At 39.5% G+C, this 24,241-nt stretch overlaps 2 protein-coding genes across 4 annotated transcripts in view; one reads left to right on the forward strand and one right to left on the reverse strand.

Moving 5' to 3' along the window:
- Positions 1–24,241, forward strand: part of ACAD11 (acyl-CoA dehydrogenase family member 11) — a 114,121-nt gene that overhangs the window by 68,108 nt on the left and 21,772 nt on the right. For both annotated transcript variants that reach the window (XM_004715988.2, XM_045297797.1), the window contains exon 13: positions 228–326. In XM_004715988.2, the coding sequence (XP_004716045.1) occupies positions 228–326 (99 nt within the window). The remainder of the gene's footprint in view (positions 1–227; positions 327–24,241) is intronic.
- On the reverse strand, positions 674–4,851 carry ACKR4 (atypical chemokine receptor 4). Of its 2 annotated transcripts, none has more exons than XM_004715987.2 (2): positions 4,628–4,851; positions 674–2,513 (listed from the first exon to the last, which is right to left on the reverse strand). In XM_004715987.2, the coding sequence occupies exon 2, from the start codon at positions 2,502–2,504 to the stop codon at positions 1,452–1,454; it is 1,053 nt and encodes a 350-aa protein (XP_004716044.1). In that variant the 5' UTR covers positions 2,505–2,513; positions 4,628–4,851; the 3' UTR covers positions 674–1,451. The 2 variants fall into 2 exon arrangements, with proteins under 2 accessions (XP_004716044.1, XP_045153733.1); XM_045297798.1 differs by having other exon boundaries at positions 674–2,517.

The raw sequence follows: 24,241 nt of genomic DNA on the forward strand, positions 1-24,241 counted from the left end.
AGAATGCTGACATCCACTGTTGTAAAATACACCTTTCATTTTAATGCACGTGTATTGAATATCTACTATGTGTAGCTCAGGGAGGACCAGGATAGAATGGGGAGCTAGAAAAACGAAAAAGGCATGAATCCCTTTCCCTGTAAAGTGCTCACGTTCCCTTTTGCAAGTCTCTTTTGCAAACTAATGACAACTACCTGCTGTTAATTTCAGCATTGTCTTCCTTACAGAGCCTGATGTTGCTTCAAGCGACGCCACCAATATTGAATGTAGCATCCAGCGAGATGGTGACAGCTATGTCATTAATGGCAAGAAATGGTGGAGCAGTGGTAAGTGTTAGGAAGAATTTTCTTTTTCACTCAACATATTTAATCCTTGTGCCAAACACTGTGCAGGAATAATACAATGTTAGTAGTTTTATGATCAAATTCTTTAAATGTTCCTTCGAAAGCATTTCAAAATTTAGAAAAGTCATTCTCAAATGCCAACTTGAATGGTAATCTTTACTTTCAAAGCTGAAAAATACATCTTTTGGGGTGTGTGTGTGTGTGTTTTCTCTTCTGTTTGTAAGAGACCAATTCATGTGAGTGCTATTTTTAATCAGAACAATTTTTTTCTATAAAATTTCATTTTAATAGGAACATAGCACATGGACTCTAATATTTGTTTTGAAAAATTTTAGTTATACACATTATTGAAAACAGTTTATTGTGGTAGAATTTTTATTGCTTAAAAATATGTCTTTAAATGAAAAGAAATTTTACACATAGGTCACTATATTGTTTATACAGTACTCTGTAATAGATTCATATAAATGCATAAGCTTTTAATAAAAGTTAGAGCCTAGATAAATATGATAGTCTGAGGATTATTTCTATCATATAAATGATTAATATAATACATATTAAAGGTAACCAATTATTTTTAAAGAAAGTTAATATGGAAACATTATATCTTTAGAAATTTGCCAATATTCATCAAAAGTCTAGAAAAACCATATTGTATATATTTTTGTTATTTATTATCCTTTCTGCGATTTTATGAAATAAAAAAATTAAAACTGGAAAAGGCAATTTTTACTACATAGTTATTTACTAAAATAATATATGGAAGCAGTTCTTATTTAACATTTAGATAATTAAAGAGTTATAAAGTCTTCTGAATGTAAGTCTCTAAGTCTGTGTTAGATGGCTTAACCTGTAATATAGTGTTTGTATTTATGCATGCCTGGTACTCCTATTTTCCTGTAGTGTTTAATTTTCACGTTTCTATATTTACTCTCTTGTTTCCACTTCTCTGCGTCTACTCTCCCCACTCTCCCACCTCTACACATTCTTTCCCATAAGTTACAACCACAGTGGTTGAGATTTGAGTTTCAGAACAATGCAGATGTTTCATCTGAGGGAGTCACATCATTCATGGGCAGCCAAGCAGGAGACAGAGCAGTTCCTCATTTAAATGCTTAAAGTACTGGTTGGCTCTGTAGGACCTTCAGAATCAAAAGGGATCTCCTCCACATTTTGTCTCTGTCTTCTCCAGTAGCCATACGTCTTGGCCACTTTGGTGATGTAGCTTTTAAAAGAGGCTCCCATGAAAACATAGAGGAGTGGGTTGAGGCAGCTGTGGAAGAGCGCGATGCTCTCCGTGACTTGGATGGCAACATCCATACGTTTGCTCATGTCGCAGTCGGTGATCAGGGAGTAGATGGTGTCTATAGCTTGCCAGAACTTGACAATATTATAAGGCAGCTGAGTGACAATGAAAACTACAACCACCGTGAGCAGGACTTTGAGGGGCCTGGATTTTTTAATGTTTGGGGTCCTGATGAGTGTCCTTGCCGTGATAAAGTAGCATACACCCATAATAAGAAAGGGCACGGCAAACCCGATGAAGATCTCCAGCATTTGAATTGCTGCCTTCATTGATGTCCCCAGGTGGTGCGGAAAGATGGGAAGGCACCTAGCCTTGACATTGACGGTATTGAAAACCAGCTGGGGTATGCTCAGCAAAACGGCAGCCATCCAGACACAGGAACAGATGATCCAGCATGATCGCCCCACTCCTGACTGTCTTGGGATCTTAGTTACTGCTAAATATCTGTCTACACTGATACAAGCCAGAAACTGCATTCCAGACACAAAGTTGACTGTGTACAAGGCTGAAGTTACTTTGCACATCATTTTCCCTAAGACCCACCCATGAACGGCATTAACTGCCCAAAAAGGCAGAGTGAAGAGGAGTAATAAATCTGCCACCGCCAGATTCAGGATATACACATCTGTTTTGGTTCTCTGTTTCTTGTAATAGGCATAAATTGCCACCACTGTGGAGTTTCCGGCAAGACCAATGATGAAAGCGATTGTGAAGAAGGCAGGCAGGAAGACTTTGGCAAATTTTCTGACCTCTTCTTTCACACAGATGACCTCATACTGGCTGTAGTCATGGGTACCGTTGATTTCAGGTTCCTCATAGTAGTAGTCTGCCGACTGGTTGTGTTCCAACGCCATGGGCTCAATCTAGCTGGCAAAGACCATAAAGAAGCTCATTTTAATAGGACTTGAAGGGACACGTATTTTATACAGCATTATTTTGTTCTTTCTCAAGAAAAGAGATGGCTGCTGAACCTGATGTAAGCCTCGAGTTGGCCTTCTCTGAAGCTATTTAATGGGACACCCATTGTAGTCTAGCCCTGCCTTTGCTCGCTCAACTGCCACAAGTCTGTGTGCAGGAGCTTTGTTGCATGTACACGGGGAAGAGAAAACAAAGGTCCGAGAGAACTGTCTCAATCATTGAACTCTCAATAAAATGACAAGCACCGTAATAGTTAAAAGTTCCTAAAAGATGACATGATGGTCAATTTTCCACTGAAAAAATTTTTGGCACATGTGATTCTTATGGATTGCACCTGCTTTAAATTAATAAATTAAAATAAAATAAATTATTTAACACCAATATAGCTTATTTTTATAAATTACATATACATTTGTTTTTAATCAGTTAAATAAATTATCTCAGCATTTATGCTGAATTTCACAAGATAACATTTATAGAACAAGGTCTTCTTCAGTCTGCTTCTCACCAAACCTTCTTACTTACTCATGGTATACTCAATTGATAGTGCCATTAATCCCAAAGCCACCGAAGCTTCTCTCTTCATCCCTGGTTTCAAATCAGTTCTTAAATTCTGGTTTTGCCTCTACATCCGTCTTGAATCTGCCCCCTTCTAAGCTGCACTCTTGCCGTCATACTGCCAACTGCCATTCCCCTGACAACTACTGCTCCCTAACCGGTATCATACTGTTCTTCTTCTTCCCCCCACCCCCTTATTGCCCTCAGATGTCCTCTCTCTGAAAGGTCAGTCAGTCAGTGCCCTGCTTAGCTCTGCCATGGCCCCTCTTCACCTAAAAGACACAGCCCAAGCTGTGCTCAGAGCCCTGAACAGATGACAGGGAAAAGATGTGTTTCCCTGACTGCTTAGTTTCTCTACACTCTAAGTTCCCCTAAAGTTTGAATCATTTGGTTTCTCTTTGTAACTTTAATACATACAGAGTGCTGGGCACATGCTAGATGCTCAGTAATTATTTGCCAAATGGAAGGTTTTGCCAGCAGGCATAAAGTTGATAATCTAGAATGGATAGTTGCTATGTCAGGAATTTCCTGTCTCAGCATCAAGTTTTTAAAAACTATATCGGCACTCATAGTGCTAACATAAGCTTGCCCAGAATTCCCACATTATAAAGCAAATATAATAATGACTTTCCATGTTTTTATTTGAGTGCTGACTTTTAACTTTTTCTTAAACCTCTCTTATCCTCTAACTATTTTTAAACTGCCAAGAATATCAAGTAAGCCTATAAAATCACTAGTGAAAAATATTTTTAACAGTTTATCAGATTTCTGTGCATTTTCGAAAGAGTAATCTTACACTTGCTAAACCTTTTTGGATGAGTAAAGCAGAGAAGGTCCTGAGGACATACCCTCCCCAGGAGAACTGCTTGCTGTATACAAGAACCAGGTGCTGATCATTTTAAGTGGCTGTTTTTACCATGAGTATTATTTGAAAAGTTTCAATCTGGTAAGACTGTCCTGGTCTTTACCTTCTTATCCCTTAATCATTAACACAATACAAACTTTGTTCTTTTCTTCTCTCTTATCAGAAATCTTGTATGGGATAATCAGGAATAATATGGTCAAATGCTATGGACTGTTAATGAAGTGTATTTTTAAGTAAGAACTAATCTTACTAAAAATGTGAGTTATAAGAGTGAGCATAGAAATCAATTGCAGAAATTATACTTTGATACAAAGGCACACATGAAATTATAATTATTATAAGAACAAAAAATAGCATTTGTAAAATAAAGCAAAGAAACATAGCAAAATAGATTTTCTCCTTAACAGTGTTTTACAGGCAAGTATTCGTATTAAAAGACTTCATCCTTGCTATGTCCAGGTTTGCGTCTTAAGGTTAAAGTGCACAACTGATTTCAAAATAACTTTTTTGCACATGTAAACGTTTAACCTCCCATGCATCAAGATTTCTTCTATGGAGATAAATAACTGAAGTCTTAGGGATCTAAAAAAAAAAATCACATTCAAGTCAGAAGGAAAAAAGGAAGAAAGAACCAACCTGCTTCCGTCGCCAGAAGGGTGCTGGGAGGAGTGCGGGGCTGAATGCAAAAGCCCTCTCTCAGTCAGGCTGCTTTTGTTTTCGCTTTACACCACGCCTTTGTCTTGCATCCAAGAGGGCTTTCCTGAAATTTAACCTTGTGAGCACTTGAATTTTTCTTTGTAGCCATCCTACTGAGTCCATTCCAAATTCCTAAGTGTGCTAGGAGACTAATTTGAAAGAATTCTCCCTTGTTCCAACAACCACAAGCCTTTCGGTGTTTCCACTGCAGCCAGCATGAACAAGAAAGTGCCTGCAGCTGAGGCAGTAAGTAACTGCCAAACCAGAAGGAGAGTTGGCCCCAGACCAGGAGGAGGCAGCTAACCAGCAATTCTAGGCCACAACTCGAGAAATAGTCCTTAAGGTTTCTGTCGAGGTGAAAACACAAAAGTGGTTGTAACCCAGGAACTTTTCTTTTTGAACACTCTGAGCCATCACTAGAGGTGCATAATAATTTTGTAGGATACTTCCCTTAATATTTAATATTTTGTGTATTTAATGTATAATATATTTAATACATAACATATTTCATTTAAATAACATTCATTATAATATTTAATATTTTAATAATTGTATGATGTTTTAATAATATTTTGATATTTTGTATGATACTTCATTTAATATTTTAAAGTGGTTTTAACCTAGGAACTTTTCTTTTTGAACACTCTGACCCTTCATTAGAGGGGCATGATAATTTTGTGATACTTAATTTAATATTTTACTTCAACTTTTAGACCCCTGATGGCTCTACTATCTTCCTCCTTGACCCCCAATCCTTTCTCTATACTTTTCAGTGGGATTCTAAACTCTTGTTGTCTCCGAACCTTCTTCAAGGTCCAACACAGCACTCTGCTGTCTGGAAAAGTTGTTTGATTTTCCCACTTTGATATTCAAACCAATGAGAGCTATAGAAATGTACACGTGTCTGAGCCTCAGTGGTATATTTGAACTTGACCCTCTCCTCATTTGTATATCTGTTCCCCTGTTTCTTTTCTCATGCAAGGCCAACCAGGCTCAGTCTCCACCTGCAGCAGTGATTTCAGACCCCTGCTATGCATTTCTCTAAGCAGTTAGCCTAACCTTTTTGGCTCAAAGGAAAAGACATCATCTGAGCCTTCATCTTCCCCTTAATAAGCAGCCCAGGGTACATCCAGCTTCCTTCTCTCGGTACCCTTTATTCCTTCAGGACGAGGTATTTGTAACCCATGACTATAACCTGGAAGGCCTGGTGATTTACTTTTGAAAAATCAGCTATTGAAAACCCTAAGCAGTTCTATTCTGTATATGGAGTTACCATCAGTTGGACTCAACCCAGTAATAATAACTAATGACAACAAACTGGCACGCAGGGGCGCATGCGTGTGCGCACACACACACACACACACACACACACACACACATGGCTGAGTTTGTAACATTTTCCATGGTATAAATATTCCCGCCGTGGTCAATTTCCGGAGACCAATGTGAACTCGCTGAACGCAGAGTGGCTGTGACCAGAGCACGGCCAGTCCTGTGAACAGCCTCCTTGGAAGGCGGCATCTCTTCCTCTTGCTGTGACTGGTGATTGCTTTCGTCTTGAAGGACATGGCACTCATTGTTTTCTCTGCCCAGGGTAGACTATTTGGTATTTCCTTTTCTGTTAACCCCCCGTTCTTCTCGATCCCTGCATTGGGGCAGGGGGAAACGAGCAAACAAAAGTCCAGTAAATGCTTGGAGTGATCTACATGTTGCCATACAGTCTGCGTCCATTCTCCATTGCCTCTCCGACCCCCTTCCGTACTACTTGTGCTGCCACACTGACCTTGCTCTTTGGGAACATAGCAGGCGCATTCCTGCTTAGGACTTTTGCCCAATCCTCTTAGCTCCCCGAAATGCTCCTCTTTACATTTGCTTTCTTCACCACTTCCCCAATGAGGCAGTCTCTGACTACTCTATAAAGAGAATTCAGAAACTTGGTGGGAAAAGTTCATCCTCTTTTAATTCCATTTTTCCACCCTCCATTTTGACTCAGCAGGAGAAATCATTCCCCATGTTTTCCTGGCAGGAGTTGCTGTCATTGAAGGTGTTTCTGGGCTCTCTTCCAGCCACCTTACCTATAGCACGAATGTTCAAGTGCGTCTTATTTGTCTTATGTGTCCTGGCTATTGTTTCTCACTCTGCGTTAGACTAGAAACGTCATCAGGACACAGAGACTTGCTTTGTTTTGTTCACAGATATACCTATGCACCAGAGAATAGTGTATGCGCAATAAATATTTTAATTGGTAGCCTTCTTGACTCTTTCTTATGTATTTTAATATGTTTTTCAGTATATAAAGCACAAGATGGGTGTATTTATAGAGACAATAAATAGAATAAGGGTTCCTGGGGGTGCAGCAGGGGAGGTGAGGATACAATGGGGAGCCGATATCAAGGAGTACAAGAAGGAAGAAATGTTTTGAAACTAACTGTGTTAGTGATTGTACATTGCTGATATGACTAAACTACTGAATGGTATTGTAGTAAACCACTACAGTTAACCCCAGTGTAACCATATTGTTTTAGGTAGCCTGAGTATAGCCATTTTGTACTAACCCAAGTATGGCCAATTTTCAAATCCTGTAATTCTTCTTATAACTGTAGCTTTCTGTAACTGCTGAGTCATCACCATTTACTTTTTAAATTGCTGATAAATGTGTCTAAACCCCTGCTCCAAGTCCCCCCTTTCCTCCATACATTGAGTTGCCACCTGCCCCCTATGCCTTTGTATCTAAGTTACCCTTTTCTCTTACAGCACGACACCCTCTGCTCCCTATGCCTTGTATAAAAACCTCCCACTTTAAGCACTCAGAGTCTTGGGAGAATTAGGCTCTAGCCACCCCATGACCGCCAGCTAATAAAGGCTTACTAACTTTAATTAAAGTTGTGTGGGGGTTAATTGATCTCATTCTTGCACAACAATACTATGTCTGGATTCTGTACTAATAAAATAGGGTTGTGGGTAGGGGAAAGACTCCTACTAGCCTTTTTTATTAATATCTCACTTTACTTGCCCTTGCTGCTATACTTTTTTCATGACTGGCGTATATATTTGCACCCTGTATAATTATCGATAATGTAATGCCTTTTATCCATCTACATAATATATACACAAAACTGATTTGTGACCTTGGCACATGATGCAACTCCTATCTAGCATACTCCTTCAGCTCCACTGGGACTCCCTGTTCAGGGTTCAAGTCTGACCTTCCGCATTATTTAATCCGGGATGATTCTCCTAATCCTTCTATACTGGATCAAACATCCTACTCTCTGTGTATATCACACTCTGTTATTATTTAGTAAAATAGTCTACCCTCCATAGCTTTCTTGTCCCTTTTTATCATTGCCAAAGATTTTTCCCCCAGTCTGTAGGTTCTCTTTTCACTCTTTGCTAAATGCCCTTTGTTAAGTATAAATATTTTTTAGGAGGTTTAGTTATTTAGTTTTTCTTATATTGTTTGTATAATTTTAGTTATGTTTGATAGTATATTTACACTATAAATTAGGACCCCTAGCTTTGTCTCTATGTTTTCTCCCAGAGACTCTTACAAATTTAGGTTTCACATTTAGGCCTTTAATCTATTTGGGTTCTATTTTATTTTTCTGTAAATGAATATTCAGTTTTCCATTACCACTTGTTTAAGAAGAATTTCTCTCCATATAAAATTGAAGAAGAGTTTTCTAGTTAATAAAGAATGTTCTTGGGATTGGTAGTTTTATGGTTACTTAAAAGTATCTGTCCCTTTCTTTTGTTTACTCCCCCTACCCAACAACTATATGATTTCTTATAAATAGAAGTCCCTTCTTGGAAATCAGCCTAAGTTCTATAATCTTTACATTGTTTGAATGTGTACATCAGTTTTGTTTTTTTTGGTGCCTTTGATAGGTTTATTTAATGTATAATGTTCCATTTCCTTTAAATATAATCAACATTTTACTTTGGACATGTCATCAGGAGAGATCAGCCCCTGTAAAAGGACATCTAGCTTGGTAAGGTTTAGAGTGTGAGAAAAAGAGGAGGACCCTGACCAGATGGCTTGGCACAGTGGCTGCCCTGATAAGTCCAGACATAGCCATCGTGAGACTGGCGGAGCTCCAGACAGCATTGGGCTGAGGTGCACACAGTGTCCCTGTGAGTTGGAACCGACGGGTCAGCACCGAACAGGAACAACAGCAACATAGGGCCCTCCAGCCTGAGGCATGTGGCAATCAGTCTTGCAAGCGACAGAGGACAACAGATGCCATCAACATGCCATTTCTTCAAAGCCTCTCTGATTTCTTTCCCAGTTTTAAAATGATGCTGCTGATTTGGAAGCTGAAGGTTTAAGGTCCTGGAACCTTGATTGTAGAAAAACTCTGGGATGGCCATGATCTCACCAGCCAGGTCCACGCAGAGAGAGGGAGGAGGAGAGAGACCTCCTTTATTTCTGACCAAGGCCTCTATATACTTAGGGGCATGTAAGCCCTCTGATTACAGGTAACCACATACATCACAGGAAGGGGCTCGTACATCAGTTTTCTAATTCAAGCACATACCTAGACCTTGAGGCATCAGGTCTCAGGACCCAGCTTCTTCTGATAGTGCGGTATGAGGTGGGGGTGCCAGGCCCCCAGCACTTACCATGGGTTCAGCAAGCACAATTGTACAGTTGAGATATATAAGTATTATATTAAAGTCATCAAGAGCATGAGAGAAAAAAGATATTACAATAATGGAGTCAGACACATTTCATGGTAGCATTGCTCACCTCAACCCCACTTGTTGGTCCACATGGAGAGAGGGGGAAGGGAAGGAGGACAAGGGGAAAGGGAAAAGGGAGGAGAGGGAGCCGAGGAGAGGCCAGGGAGGGAGAATGAAGGAGAGAGAACTCTATTGCTAACCCAGGCTTATATACCTTTGGGGGGTGTGCAAGCCCACTAATTACAGGTAAAGACATACGTCACAGGAAGGGGTTGCACTATAGGTTATACAGCAATGAGAGGGGGTGGTCTAGGGACATACACGCAATAGGAAGAGGAGGAATTGGGGGTATACATGTGACAAGCTTGGCAGATCCTAGATTTAGGATGGCAACTTTGACCTGTTCTCTGGGTCTCCATAGGAACCATTAGCAGTAGGGTATCAACCCCCCACCTACAGGAACCAAGCTAATGGTCACAGCCTTAGGGAGAAGTAATCCATTGTCCCCAGCAGCAAGGAGCAGGGCCTACTCCCTGGTGACTGACTGTCTTCAGGGAGGATGTCTATAAGCATGTGACCTCCCCCCACAAGTCCCCCTTTTGTTTTATATATAAAATTCAAAAGCCGCATGGGAGACATGGTTATTTTCTATACATTAAAAGCTGTCAAGGCAAAACTTCATGATCCAATTAATATAGCCAAAAATTCAGGCTTATAGCAAACATTTTGAATCCAGGTGCTGGGGATAAAGTCCCCTTATGCCCATCTGCTGTTGGAGGAAGGTATGAGAGAGGCTGGATGCTGCATCAGGAAGAAACTGGGCCAACTAGGAATGTCTGCTTCTATAGTTAAAGCCGCTGGCCACACAGCAATCAGCTATGTGCTTGTAAGAGACCACCTCAGATCAGCACCATATAGGAGGGTAAAGTGAGGAACAATATCATGAGAATGTGATTAGGACTTACCTATAACTCACAAGGGTGGAGGTCCCCAGCTGTGCATGAATCATGTGAAACTAGTTCTCTGGCTAATCTTTTCCTGTATTTTTCTTCTTTCCAGATAGAACTAGATAAGATTATGATAATAGGGACACTTGATTAAACATAAAAAGCCATCTCATAGCTTAGCGGGTAGAGAAAGCTGTGTTGTGCCTGAACTTCAGCAACTTTTCCAAGTGTTTATTTGCGGTTTCTTTAGCTCCCTCTTTTTCTGTATCTCTCTTCCATTTCTCATCTCTTTAAGAACTGAGTCATTATAATTCTAACTGGTTGCCTCCATATAAATGGTCTGCCCCTTTATTTGCTGTATCGTAGCAACGCCCCTGCCTCTAAATGGTCCCTCTCCTCACACCCTTTTCTCCTCACTCCTGTTGTAATGTCATCTTGTTGATGAGTACGTGTTTGAAAAGCAAGCTGACTAAACTACGCTATATAGTAAGGAGCTTCAATGGGTTAATGAAAAAATTTAATTCTCTTTTAATTCCATTTTTTCCACAAATGTTTGAATTCCCCTTATATTACATGATCACTGAAAATCTCAGTGATACTGAAATATATATTAACTACTGCTTAGAAAATATGAAGTTTCTCTTTAATGCTGAGATTACATATTGAATTCACATTGTATGTGTTTTTAATATATGTATATATATATATGTTAGGTTTTGTTTTCTACTCTGCTCCTACCCCACCTCTCAGTAATTCTTCTCAGATATACTTCGATTGATCAAACACTCCCAGAAAAACTACACCCTCCTCATAGTCCATTTTAGAACTCTTACAGTTTCCCTGTACCCTCATTGTTGGCTCCCTGCTCACCTCCCCAGATACCCATGCCCCCAGGAAATGTTGGTCCAGCCGTTGGCTGTCTCTGTAAGACTGCCAATCCTGCATTTCTTGTATAGAACACCACCAAATACTAAAATAAAATATTAAACTACAACAACAGCAACATACAGATAGCCACCAGCCTAACAAGGATCGTAACATGGAACTGCATTCGTGTCCCCAAAGCCAGTTTCCTGTAAGTCTATGTTGTTATTCCTGCAGCCGGGGATGGAGCAGTCCACACCCACACCCCTCATTTACGCCTTAGATTTTCACTGTGGCCCCCCTGTGAGTAACCCCCAACCAGTTCCGGTGCGGTGCCACTTGCTACCCCCGGAGTCAGAAGTCTACAATCGGAGTGCCTCGGGGACTTTAGGGCTTCGCTCCCATCACTGTTGGGAGGGTCAGACAAGTCGCTGTCCCTGAATTGTATCTTCAGTGCTGTCCTCTGCAATGCTGTCATCCAAGGAGAGGCTCTCACATCTCCAGGCCCTGCCATCATCTCTGGGAAAGAGCTGCTCCGCTCAGGAGTGGATTGGCACGCTGGAATGAGGACTACTTTCCCTCTCCCTTTCCTGTGGAATTATAGACAATACTCTCCCCTTGGGTTGGTTAGTTCCCTAACACCCCATTACCTTAGTTTTTCTTCCCCTACCCCTCTGTGGGCCTTAAAGGCAGATGAGAGGCAGGGAGGTGGGGTGGAGTGGGGGTTGGATAAGATGCCTTTCAGCACAGGTGCTATCCGCGTCTTCTTTCTTTTTTGATGACATATGAATCATTGGGTTTGGTCTGGCTCCTGCCAAAATATCTGGTTCTCAGCCCAGGAATTGTGTGTTGTGCACCTTTCCCCCTATGCCCATTCTGCTGTTTGAACTTGCCTCAGTGGACTCATGTTGTACTTTACCTTTTGTGTTTGGCTAACTTCACTCAGCATGATATCCTCCAACTCTTTCTAGGTGATGAGGTGCTTCATCCTCTCACCACTTTTTTTTAGGGATGTGTAATATTCCATTGTGTGGATATACCAGTGCCTTTTAATCTTTTTGTCTATTGATGGAAATTTAGGCTGTTTCCAAGTTTTTGTGACTGTGGACTGCACAACGACAAGTATTGGAAAGCAGATGCCTAGTAGTGGTATGTTTCTTATTTCTTCTGGGTGCCCAGTAGTGGGATTTTGGGGTCCTATGGTAACTCAACTTCCATCTGTTTTAGGTAACACCAAATCACATTCCACAGTGACTGTACATACCTACAAGACCACCAGCAGTGCATGAGAGGCCCTGTCTCATCGCACCACCTCCAACATTTGTTGCTTTCTGGTTTTTTTTGAATTGGGCTATCTTTGTGGGTGTTAGGTGTTACCTCATGGTTGTTTTGATTTACATTTCCCTGATGGTTAATGATCGAGAACATTTTCTCATATGTTTATTGTCCATTAGGGTTTCCTCCAATGTGAATCATCTGTTCAAGTCTTTTGCCCACCTCCTCAGTGGACTATTCATTTTTTTTTCTTGTAGTAAGCTTGCAAGATTCTGTGGATTTTAGTAATAAGCCCTTTGCCTTATATGTCACTACTAAATACCTTTTTCCAGTCTGTGGGATCTCTTATTACTTTCTTGATGAAGTCTTTCAATGTATACAAGTATTTTATCTTTAGAATGTCCCACTCAATCTATTTTTTCTTCCTCTGGGTCTGTATCTTTCCTAATTTCTGATAGCCCATGTGTATTCCCTGGGCTAAGGTTCTTGTCTTTGTCTCAATTTTGTTTGATGATCCTAATAGTTTTGGGGTTTACTTCAAGGTCTGTGATCTACCTTGAATTTTTTCTTGTACATGGAGTTAGGTAAGGGTCTTGCTTCATTCTTCTGCAAACAGATATCTAGTTTTCCAGCACCATTTGTTGAAAAGGGCATCTGCTTCCCATTTGATATTTTTTGGGGGAACTTTGTCAAAAATCAGCTTTCTATATGCTGCTTTTTTTTATTTCTGGATTTTCTGTTCTTATCAATTGGTCCAAGTATATATCATAGTACCAGGAACATGCTGTTTTGACAACTGTGGCTCTGTATAATAAGCTTTGAAGTCTGATAATGCACGCCTGCTTACTTTGTTCTTCCAGAAGATTTCTTTGCCAATCCTGGGCTTCTTCCCTTTCCATATAAAGTTGGTAGTCATTTTTTTCCCCATGTCTTTGAAAAATTATGTTGGAATTTGTATTGGGATTGCATTGACTTTATATAGTATGTTGGACAGGATTGACATCTTTAGAATATTGAGTCTTCTGATCTGTGAGCATGGGTTATTCTTCCACTTGTGAAAATCCCTTTTGGTTTCCAGCTTTAGGGCATGGTGGTGACAATAGGAAGTCTGTGTGACCCCTGTATATTTGAATTTACTCAAGCTTGACTTGTGCCCCAGCCTGTGGTCTATTTTTGAATATGTACCAGGTGCACTTGAAAAAAAATGTGTTTTGTTGGGGTTTTTTTTGCATTTGGGTTGAGTGCTCTGAATACATCTATCAGGTCGAATGGTCTGATTGTAGCATTTTGTTCTGTAGCCTCTTTGCTTAGCTTCTTTCCCACTGATCTGTCTTCCTTGGAGAGCGGTGTATTGAAGTCTCCTACTATGATTGTGAATCCTCTGTTTTCTTTTTCATCTTTTGAAGGATTTGGTTGATGAACTGTGTGGATCTCTCTTTGGGATCATACATGTGCATTATGCTCACAGGCTCTTGGTCTACTGCTCCCTTAAGCATTATGTGGTGCCCATACTTATCTCTTGTTATGTCCTGCACCTTGAGATGGATTTTGTCAGAGATTAAAATTGCAACTTCTGATTTCTTTAGATTGCCATTCGTTTTGTATACTTTTCACCAACTTTTAATCCCCATCCTGTGTTTGCATGAGATGTAGCTCTTGCAGACAACAGATTGATGAGTTTTGTTTCCTACCCTGGGCTGCTAGTCTTTGTCGTTTAATGGGTGAGTTCAGACCATTGACGTTCAGAATAATTACATCCATCCCTGGATTCTTTGCTGCCATCTTGTACCTTTGTATTAGGTATTTTCCTACCTCCCTTCATGGTTGTGTGTTGTTTATGTGTAGAGGAGTCATATTTGCCTTTTTTCCTTTGTTGTGTCAAAGAAGTCTTGGGTGTTGCTTTCAGTACCATGACTTCTGGACAGTGTTACACTATGTGGTGGTCTCATATTGTGTTCTGTGGATGTTGGTCTTCTGTCCAAAGTGATTTGGACAGTGATATTTGTAGTGCTGATTTATTTTTGCATACTATCTAAAGTTTTCCTTATCTGAGAAAACACTAACCTCCCCCTCTATCTTGATGGAGAGTTTGGCGGGGTAAAAAAGTGTCGGGCTACAATTATTCTCCTTCAACTATCTGAAGATGCTACTCCATTCTCCTCTTCTTCATGGTTTCTGATGATAAGTCTGAGTATATTCTTATCTGATTACCCTTATAGGTGACTGCATTTTTTCCTCTAGCTCCCTTATGATTTTTCTCCTTTTCCTCAAAGTTGACAATTTGCCTTGGTGTGATCTTCCTGGGATTCAGTATCATTGATGCCCTCTCTGCTTCCTGGAAAATTGCCAAATCCTCTTTTATTATATTGGGGAAGTTTTCTTCCAGGAATTCCCTCGGTACTTTTGACAGTTGATTTTTGGGTTACATTTTCCTCTGGTGTCCCAATTATTCAGATATTGTATCTCTTCGTAGCATCACCCATTGTTCTCATGTTTTTTCAGTGTCTTTAACTAGCTTGTTTGATTATCTTTCACGTTTGTTGAATTCTGCATAGATAACCCTGTTATCTTCAGGGTTGCTCATACAGTTACTTCTTCCAATCTATTGGTAAGGTCTCTTATCCTTGCCTTTGACTGCTACATTGTCCCCTAACTCTTGTATTTCCCTTCAGTTTGTGGCTCTAGTCTCTCTATTTTTTCATCATTTTTCTGTATTGATTTCCTCATATCCTGTATGATTCTAAGCAGTATTCTTAAGATTTCTTTCTGTGGTTGTTCAAAGTCCACTTCTTCTATACATGTCGCTAGGTTCAAGTCCTCTTCAGACATTGTGATTAGTTTCTCTTGATTTCTTGTAGTGACTGCTGCTGTGGGTTGTAGTTTCTGTGGCATTTTGGTGGAGCTGGAGGTGGTACTTTGTTGTGGTCCACAGAGCACAGGGGACAAGCCCTGTGTTTTCTACCTCAGAGGCTAATAAGAATAAGCCAGCGTTACCAGTTTCAAGCCACCTCTACTGATTCACTGGAACCGAGTCTTTCTAGAAAGCTGGGGTTATCTATTTGGAAGGCCTAACTGCACCCTTGCTTAGGGGGTTATTCAAGAGCTCCGCAATGGGATTGTCCAAATAGGGATGAAGAAATGCTGGCCACAGTGATATCTAGCATCCAGCACCTCCAGAAGGCTACATGGATGTCTTTGTGGTACCCTAAAGGGGCAGTCTATCCTGGGCCTCCTCCCAGCATAGGGTCAAAGGTGCAAGGATGGCAGGCAGGCTTGTAACACCCAGGCTCAGGCTAGTCACCAGGGGGAGGGAGATGGAGTGCACACAGACATCTGGTGGCTTGGGGAGGGCAAGCTGTTAAGGAGCAAGCTTGGAGCTTTTCATGGGGTGGGGCGGAGAGGAAGAGCTGACACAGCAACTCATGGGTATATTTTATCTACCAGAGTCCCTTGTCGACCCTGCACTTCCTGAAGGGAGTGTGTAGCCCTTCAATTTTAGTGTTTATAATAGAGGCCTCCTTTATAGTAGGTTACTACATGATTCAGGACTCCCTGCTCCTTACATATGGTTCAAGGTAGAAAAGACTATTGTAGTTGGCAGCCCAGGGAGATGGGGCTTCCTAGCCAAGGGTAGAGAAGGCCACTGAGTAACCATGTCTGCTGAATTCCAATTTCTCTGTCAGGGAAAGGAGCCCTGTGTGATCTTAATCAGAAGATAATAAGAATAACTCTACCTACAACCTTGAGCCAGATATGTCACAAGTTCAAGCTGTGTCTCTGTCTGCCTCTGGCTCTCTACCTGGATTGTTGGGTCTATCTGGAGGGCCTAGCTATTCTCTTGCTTAGAGACTATGGAAACCTTGGCAAGGGGATTATCCCAATTGGGATTCACATCTGTTGGCCTCAATTCTATTTGGGATTCAGATCTGCTGGCCACAGTGTCCAGAGCTTCAGGAAGTCCAAGCGGATGTCCTTGTGATGCACTAGAGGGGCACACTGTCTGGAGCTGGGAACCCCAGGGGATGCTGCTCCCAGCTCGCCTGAGGGAGTGACGTGGCATGTGGGTCACCAAGGAGGTGAGCGTAGGTTGGGGGAGTGCAAAGTGGTGGGCATGCAAGTAACCAGGGTGGGAATAAACTGGGACCGGCATGTGTGGTGTGGTGGGGGAGTGGGAAGACCAGAGAGTATAAGGCAACAGGGTGTACCAGTCACCTGGGCAAGGACAAGCACATGTCTAGCTGGAAGGGGGTGGGTAGGCAGGTAATGCAAGGTGGTGTGGTGTAGGTCACCTTGGGGGGAAGGGGTGGCGCAGATTAACATGGTGTATGGGGTGGGTCTCAGGATAGAGGTGGAGGGACCAAGGTAATAGACTGGTGCTCTGGTTGCCAGACACATGGGAAATGGAGGGAGTGTGTGTCCTGGAGACCCACAAAAGATCCGTGAGACATTGCTAGTCCTGGACCCACTCTCTTGAACTTGCTTCCTCACCGTACATCTAACTTTCACTCAAAGGAAGTTCATGCAGGGTAAGTTTACCCCAGTACCATCTTCCTGGAAGTTCCTGTATATGTTTTTTATAATATGTTTTGCTTAAGAATTTTATCCCAAACTCACAATAAATGACAATTTTAGTGACTAAATAATATTTCAGTGTGTGAATTAGCATAATTTGTTGAATGATTCTTTTATCATACAACACTTAGTTTGTTTACAGTATTTTGCAATTACAATAATGCTAAAGAGGGCATCTTTATAGATATTGTGCTAAATGAACTCAATCTAATCTTATTTAGGCATGCTGAAGGACACAAAATCCCTTTGGAACCTCCCCTTTTTTCTTACACAAAAGATAATGTTCTTACTGTATGACATCCTGGAATTTTTATTTTATTTTATCAGTGCATTGAATGTTTCCTTGTTCTTTGTAGAGTTGTGTATGGTTCCATGATGTTGACATATCATTGTATATATAATGTGTATAATGAATAACCTTGTTGTCTGTCATTTCATATAGAAACAGCTATATTTGTATGGTACTTTCCTGAAGTTGAATGGATGGGTCAAAGATTAAATGAGTCTAACAGTCCAAGTTGCTCTCCACAGTGATGGTATCACTGTGTGCTCCCACCAATAATGCATGGGAGTGTTAATTTTCCTAGAAGCTCATAGACAGAATAAGTTGTTTGACTATAATTTTATTTTCTGAGTGACTTTTAATAGTCAGTAAAGTTAGCCCTGGTATATTAAACACTGGACTACTAACTGCAAGTTTGGTGATTCAAACCAACCAGTGCTCTGTACGAGAAATATAAGGCTGTTCTCATAAAGAGTTGATCTTGGGATGCTATTATGACCTTGTGCTAATGACCTCCCTCATCCAAATGATGTGTCAATATTTTTTGTGTTATTTTGTCTCTTTAAGACTTGATAAATGTTCTCTTAAAAAACTACAGTCTCAGAAACCCTATGAAGCAGTTCCACTCTATTCTATAGGGTCACTATGAATTGGAATCAACTCCACAGCAGTGTTGTTGTTTAAACAGTCAGTAGTCCCCACGCTTACCAGCCATGTATGAGAATCTTGGAAAACACACTAATGTGAATTCCATCTTTGCCATGTAGTAGATTAAAGTGGAATTTTATTTTTGCTTTATTGTTTAGTAGTAAGTTTTAACACTAAAAAAATCTTTAATTACTTTCATTCCTTCTTTTGTATGGTGCACTTCACTCATCCATGACTTATCTGATTTCCATATATTTTTTTAATATTTTGAAGATAACAGGTGGTTTTCAAAAGTTTGTGGGGAAATTCCATTACCTTTTAATTCTATTTTTCCATGAAATTTTTGAAGTCTTTCATATAATTATTTATTTAGTTTATCATAAGTATTGGAATATTTTCCCAAAGTTGTTTGTGTTTTTAAATTTGCTTTTTGTATGTAATGGTTTTATATAGACAAATAAATAGATCTTTTTCTTATAATTTCATCTACCACCTTTAAGGTTTAAAATTTGTTTCCCATTCATAGATTTAATAACTATTAACTTATTTTTCCTTCTAGTTTTCATTGTTTAGTGATTTTAAATGTTGCTTTTTTTAGATTTTCAATTCTGATCTATTTGGAATTTATTTTTGTCTAGCCATACACTAATAATAAGAGCAATAACAATAGCAGCCTGTGACACTGAATATTTATTCTGTCATATAAATCTTTGAAGAAGTGAAGTAAGTGGATTTCAAGGAGAATATCAACAAATGGTCCAGGAGAACATATAGGGTTCTTTGTTTTGTTTTCCACAAACAGAAACATTATTATTTATTTAAATAATGATATTTAACTCAATAGTTGGTTATTTTCTTTGGAATTGATAGTATTCAAGCTAAGACCAAATAAAGTTTAAGTATTTTAACTCAGAAATTTAAGAGTGGTAAAAGAAACAGCTTTGAAGTTCTGTGGATGAGAATGTTTTGGACAGCATTCTGTTGTGATCGGCAGTTTTCATGACTTATTTTTGGAAGTTGATTACCAAGCCTTTCTTCCTCGTCTGTCTTGGTCTAGAAAATCCACTGAAAGTTGTCTGTCATGGATGATCCTGCTGGTGTTTGAAATACCAATGGTATATCTTCCAACACCACACCAACATGGAAGATACCACACTATGATAAAACTGGCAGGCAGTGCTGGGGTTTATAAGATCAACATGAGTAAGAGCCATTGGCAACTAACAATAGCTGTGGTGTGTCATTTTCATCTCCCTTGCTTATTACAAACCATATCCAAAGCCAATGTAATATTTTTCTCCGTCACCTTTACTATTATTATAGAATGATTTTGTTGGATAATTGTATGTTTATAAAAGTTAAATAAATTAAAAGTCATCAGCAAATGCCAGGGAGATCTCATTTTTTTAGCCTGACATAATTCTCGATCCTGAGCAGTTTTGAAATACCACAAAATTGGGATTAAAAACAAAATTCTTTTATCTGTGCCACCTGTATTCATTCAGAAGAACTGAATCATGCTTAAATGTTCTTTGGCCTATGCATATTTCCCAAGATATGTTTTATTTATGACATTTGATATCCTGTTCATTAACTAAAATGACAAATGAGCAAGAAAGTTGTTTCATCTGCTCCATCTGCCAAAGTCTGTTTGTAGCCAAGAGATGAGGTATTTGTGAGGGGTTTTTCCCTATCTTCCAAAACATCCTCATTAAATCAAAGTATCTCAACATTTACAAAGAATGAATTCACCCTTTGCTCCTCTATGAAATGACCCCCAAAAGGAAGCCAAGTTAAGAGTTTTGTTTTCAAGAATCTGGAACTACTCTATTAGAGTAAGCAAGGGAGAATCAGAGAATCACTTGCCCTGTTTCTTGAGTTTCTTCAAAATTTACCTATACCTGAGATTTATTGGACATGCATTTAAATCATGGAAATTTTTTCATGACAGAAAGAGCCAGACAAGAATTCTTTGCTATTGAGAAATATCAAAAAGAGAAATTATGTATTTTGCATATTAGAAAAAGAAGGTTTTTAAATCAAGGGTTGAAGTTAAACTGCAGAGATTTTCTTTTGAAGGAATTCGTCAACATAAAGCCCGGTTTTGAGTTATCTAGGATTAATATCAAGGCTCCCTGGTGGAACAAATGGCTAAGTGCATGACTGCCAACTGGAAGGTTAGCATTTGAACCTACCCCTCAGCTCCAAGGAAGAAAGACCTAACGATTTCTTCCTGAAAAATGACAGTTCAGAAAACCATCTGAGGCCCTTTTCTGCACCAGTGAGAGTGCTCTGAGAATTGACTCGGTGAAACTTAGAAAAATAAAAAATTAAGATTAGAAAAACCTTAACCCTATAACGCCGGAATTTTTAATTTCAGGAAAAAATTTTTTTTGTTTTTATTCTTTACCTTCATAGTTATCAATATATTAATTAAATTAATTATATTAATTAAATGTTACGAAAACATCACGCTCAGCATTATAGGGTTAAAAGATTTACCCCAGCTGTTCTTTATTCCCATGATGGAAAGTAAAAAAGAGAGAGGTTCTTAAATGAAAATGAACCCCTAAATTATACCATATCTAATCATATCATCCTAATCTCATTTTCAGAATTATGCCCACCAAGAAGCAACACTAAGCCTTGATTCTTCAGTCTTTCAGCACTAGCTAAGGCTTCCTGTAATTGAAACCTCAAAGACAGCCCAAGTGGAAAAATATCTAGTTAACAAATTAAAAACTAGCCACTGTGACAAAGATGGACATAATTTCTACCTAACAATAAAGCATGTTGCATATTATTATTCAGCCAGAGTATTCACAGGTAAAACAATTCCCAGGATTTTCAGTTTAGAAATTCCAGCTAAGATCCATATTAAACTATAACTCTCGTCATCTGCCATATGAATAATCCTCATGTTCTTCTGGTTGATCCATAGATTAGTGGAAATTATTTTAGCAAGTAGTACCTATTTTAAAAAAACCTATAATTGGAGGGGAGGGGGAAGAGCAAGTTCACTACTTAAAAGGAATTCGAACTTTAGAAATTTTAAACCCCCACTCATGGTTGGCTGCTGTAAAACATAAGTATGTTTAATCTCAAAGGCCTCTGTTGACTTCTGCCAATGCATAGACTGCACATTTGGAGGCAACGTAAAATGACCTACTTGGATAGCACTATGTATATATGCTCATATTTTACATCTAATGAAAAATGGATTCCACCCCTCTCAGTGTAATAGTTTCCAACTTGATGTCGTTTGTGATCATTTGATTTAGCAATAAGACTATGTTGAAAAGTACAGAAGCAAGGGGAACACACTGTGCTCTCTAACTCATGCATAACATGAACAATAAATCTGTAATGGGGGAAATACAGGGGCAACAAATTCATCTAACTTATATGTTATCTGATTACAGTGTGACCTCTAATGGCCAATTTAATATTTCTTTTTGTATTTTCTGCTCCAGTGAGTTAAAGAGCCTCTCCTTTCCTTTCTGTTCATAAATTACACGACACACACATATCCATGTTATCCCAATTGTAATGGAGAGGGCCCAGGGAATCCAGTCTGGTGATTCAAACGTTGTCAGCTTAAGGTGTCCTTATTCTACCACAAGTATTGACTCGATGGCAGTGAGTTTGGTGGAGCAGGATGGGTCATCCACCTCAGGTACCCTGCCTTCTGCTTTTACCCTTCCTTTTTCAGTTGAAATCTATTTAAGTTTTTGTTTCACTCTAAGTGTTCTATCAGATTGAGTGTACATAGAGGATGTTTAGAGTTATATATGATCACCTAGGAAACTCAAACTCAATGCCATCGTGTCAATTACTGACTCCTAGTAACCCTGTAGGACAGGGTAGGATTTCCCTGTAATGTCTGAGACGGAAATTCCTTACAGGAATGGAAAGCCTTATCTTTCTCCCATGCAGCAGCTGGTGGTTTTGAACTGCTGGCCTTGTGGTTAGCAACCTAACACATAACCACGATGCCAGCAGGGCCCCATGATCACCTAGAAGAAGTGTTATTATGGATCAAGGCTCCTTCACAGCCAAGGTAAAAGGAGATCCATCCCCTGCCATTGAGTCTATTCCAATCCATAGTGGCCTGATAGTCCTGCAGAGTGGCGAGTGGGCCTGAACCACCAACCATGTGGTTAGCTATCCAATGCCACCATGGCTCTTCTTAAACAGAGAGAAGGAGAGAAAAATAATGGGAAAAATTTGCAACTCCCTCAGCCAGCCTCTCCATTTCCTTCTTATGATTGGGATTGAATTTCTTATAAGATAATAGGCTAGTTAAAAATTTTTTAATCCAGTTAATACATGGAAACAAATCAGAAAATGTCTAAGAATATACTGTTTCCTATCCTACACACACACTCTCTCTAATATTGTGCCATAGAGACAAGAGTTTCTGGGTGTAGCTACCACTATAATTCCAAGTACATTGCTTTATCTCTTTCCTGATTTACTTATTTTAAAGACTATCTGTTGACTTTCCACTTTGATGTTATAACTCTGTCTTTCTAATGTGAATATTTATTTTATTACTTCTTAAACTGTAAACAATATCTTTAAAACTCTTCATCCTTAATTAACAGAATCTCTTCAAATCTGTACTTGATAAAACTTCCATAGCCTACCTTGTGCCAGCTACAGTTTTTATTTTTACATTGTCAGCATTGCTAATATGTATGTTCTATATCATAACCATAGTCATGATTGATCAGAGAATGACTCTAAACTTTGAAAATAAATTTACCTGACAGGACTAGGTAAATATTGTTTGAGGCTGCTGAGTACTATGTTGGATTTTGTGTCCTTCTCTAATTGGCCTCCCAGAGTATCACCTGAACCATTCTAAGAACAGTGCTTTTAGCATCTCAAAACCAAATACCAAACTCCCTGTCATCAAGTTAACACTGACTCATAGCGACCCCACGGGACAGCGCGGAACTGCCCAGTGAGTTTCCAAGGCCTCTCTCTGGGTAGTGTTTAGCCTTCCTTTCTGATCTGTATTGACTTCATTGAGGAGTAAGAATATAGTTACCCTGCGACTTGCTGACACTACTTTGTTGGGACCCACTATCTTTGGGGTCTTATGGATCCTCTTTTCTTGAATTTGCTAGAGTACATGTTTAACTTTGTGAGAAGAGAGGCATACTCAGTGCTATGAGCACTAATATTTTTGAACATATATTTATTATGCCTTCACAGAAATTAATATATTGGATGTAAAGAATTCTAGATTGAACAGTTCTTCTAACATGCTTGAATTCTGCTAGGAAGTTTGGTGCCAGTCTAATCTAGGTGACTTGTTCAGTCTTTCTGGAAACATTTTGTATTTCCTTTTTTTTTTTGGGCCAGCAGCATATAACTTTTCAATGACACAGCCTATGCAATATTTAATAGGAAGTTTGGTGCCAGTCTAATCTAGGTGACTTGTTCAGTCTTTCTGGAAACATTTTGTATTTCCTTTTTTTTTTAGTGCCAGCAGCATATAACTTTTCAATGACACAGCCTATGCAATATTTAATAGTCAACAAAAAGCTGCCTTGTATTCTGCAAGCAGTATGTAATAATAAATACTGACTAATTAAACACTCTACAGAGAACAGTCTTCTATTAAAAGGTTCACCAGGAAGAGATTCATTTAAATGTTTATGGCATACATTATATGTGGTTTTAGGCACCATCAAGATGGTCCTGACGCATAGTGGGCCCCTGCCCAGCAGAAGAAAGCACGCCAGTGCTGTGCTGTCCTCACAACCATTGTGTGCTGGGCCCATTGTTGCGCTCATTGTGGGTCTTTCTCTCTGAGGCCGACCATCTAATTTACCAAGCAAGATCTAGGATTTCCTTTTTCAACCTTCCTTATTTTAAAAATTTACAAGCACATATCTAGAGAATGATTCTGTTTGCCCATCAGTGGACCCCTTAGTCTGAAGAGCTTTATTTTCTTTCTTCCAGTTTTTGAAAATTTTCTTCTATATTGTATTTCTTTCACAAATTCTCTACCACCACCACTGCCACCACCATCTTCTTTTCCTTGGTTTCGTTTACTTTGATGTAAGACCTTCTGTTTTGGCTCTCAACGCTCTTATCTTTGCTCTCTTGCTTTCAGCCTCCGACTTTGGATTGGAGGAAGACTTTTCTATAACCTGAGATATGCAGACCTTGCTTGCTGAAAGTGAGAACTTCAGGCATCTATTGGTGAAGATCAAAGACCCAAAACAAACAAAAAAACCCCATGTTGTTGGGAACTAGAGGGGTTGG

This window comes from Echinops telfairi, unplaced genomic scaffold (genome assembly GCF_000313985.2).
Source record: "Echinops telfairi isolate 266 unplaced genomic scaffold, ASM31398v2 ScPeMD7_7422;HRSCAF=8460, whole genome shotgun sequence".
Classification (NCBI taxonomy): Eukaryota; Metazoa; Chordata; class Mammalia; order Afrosoricida; family Tenrecidae; genus Echinops; species Echinops telfairi.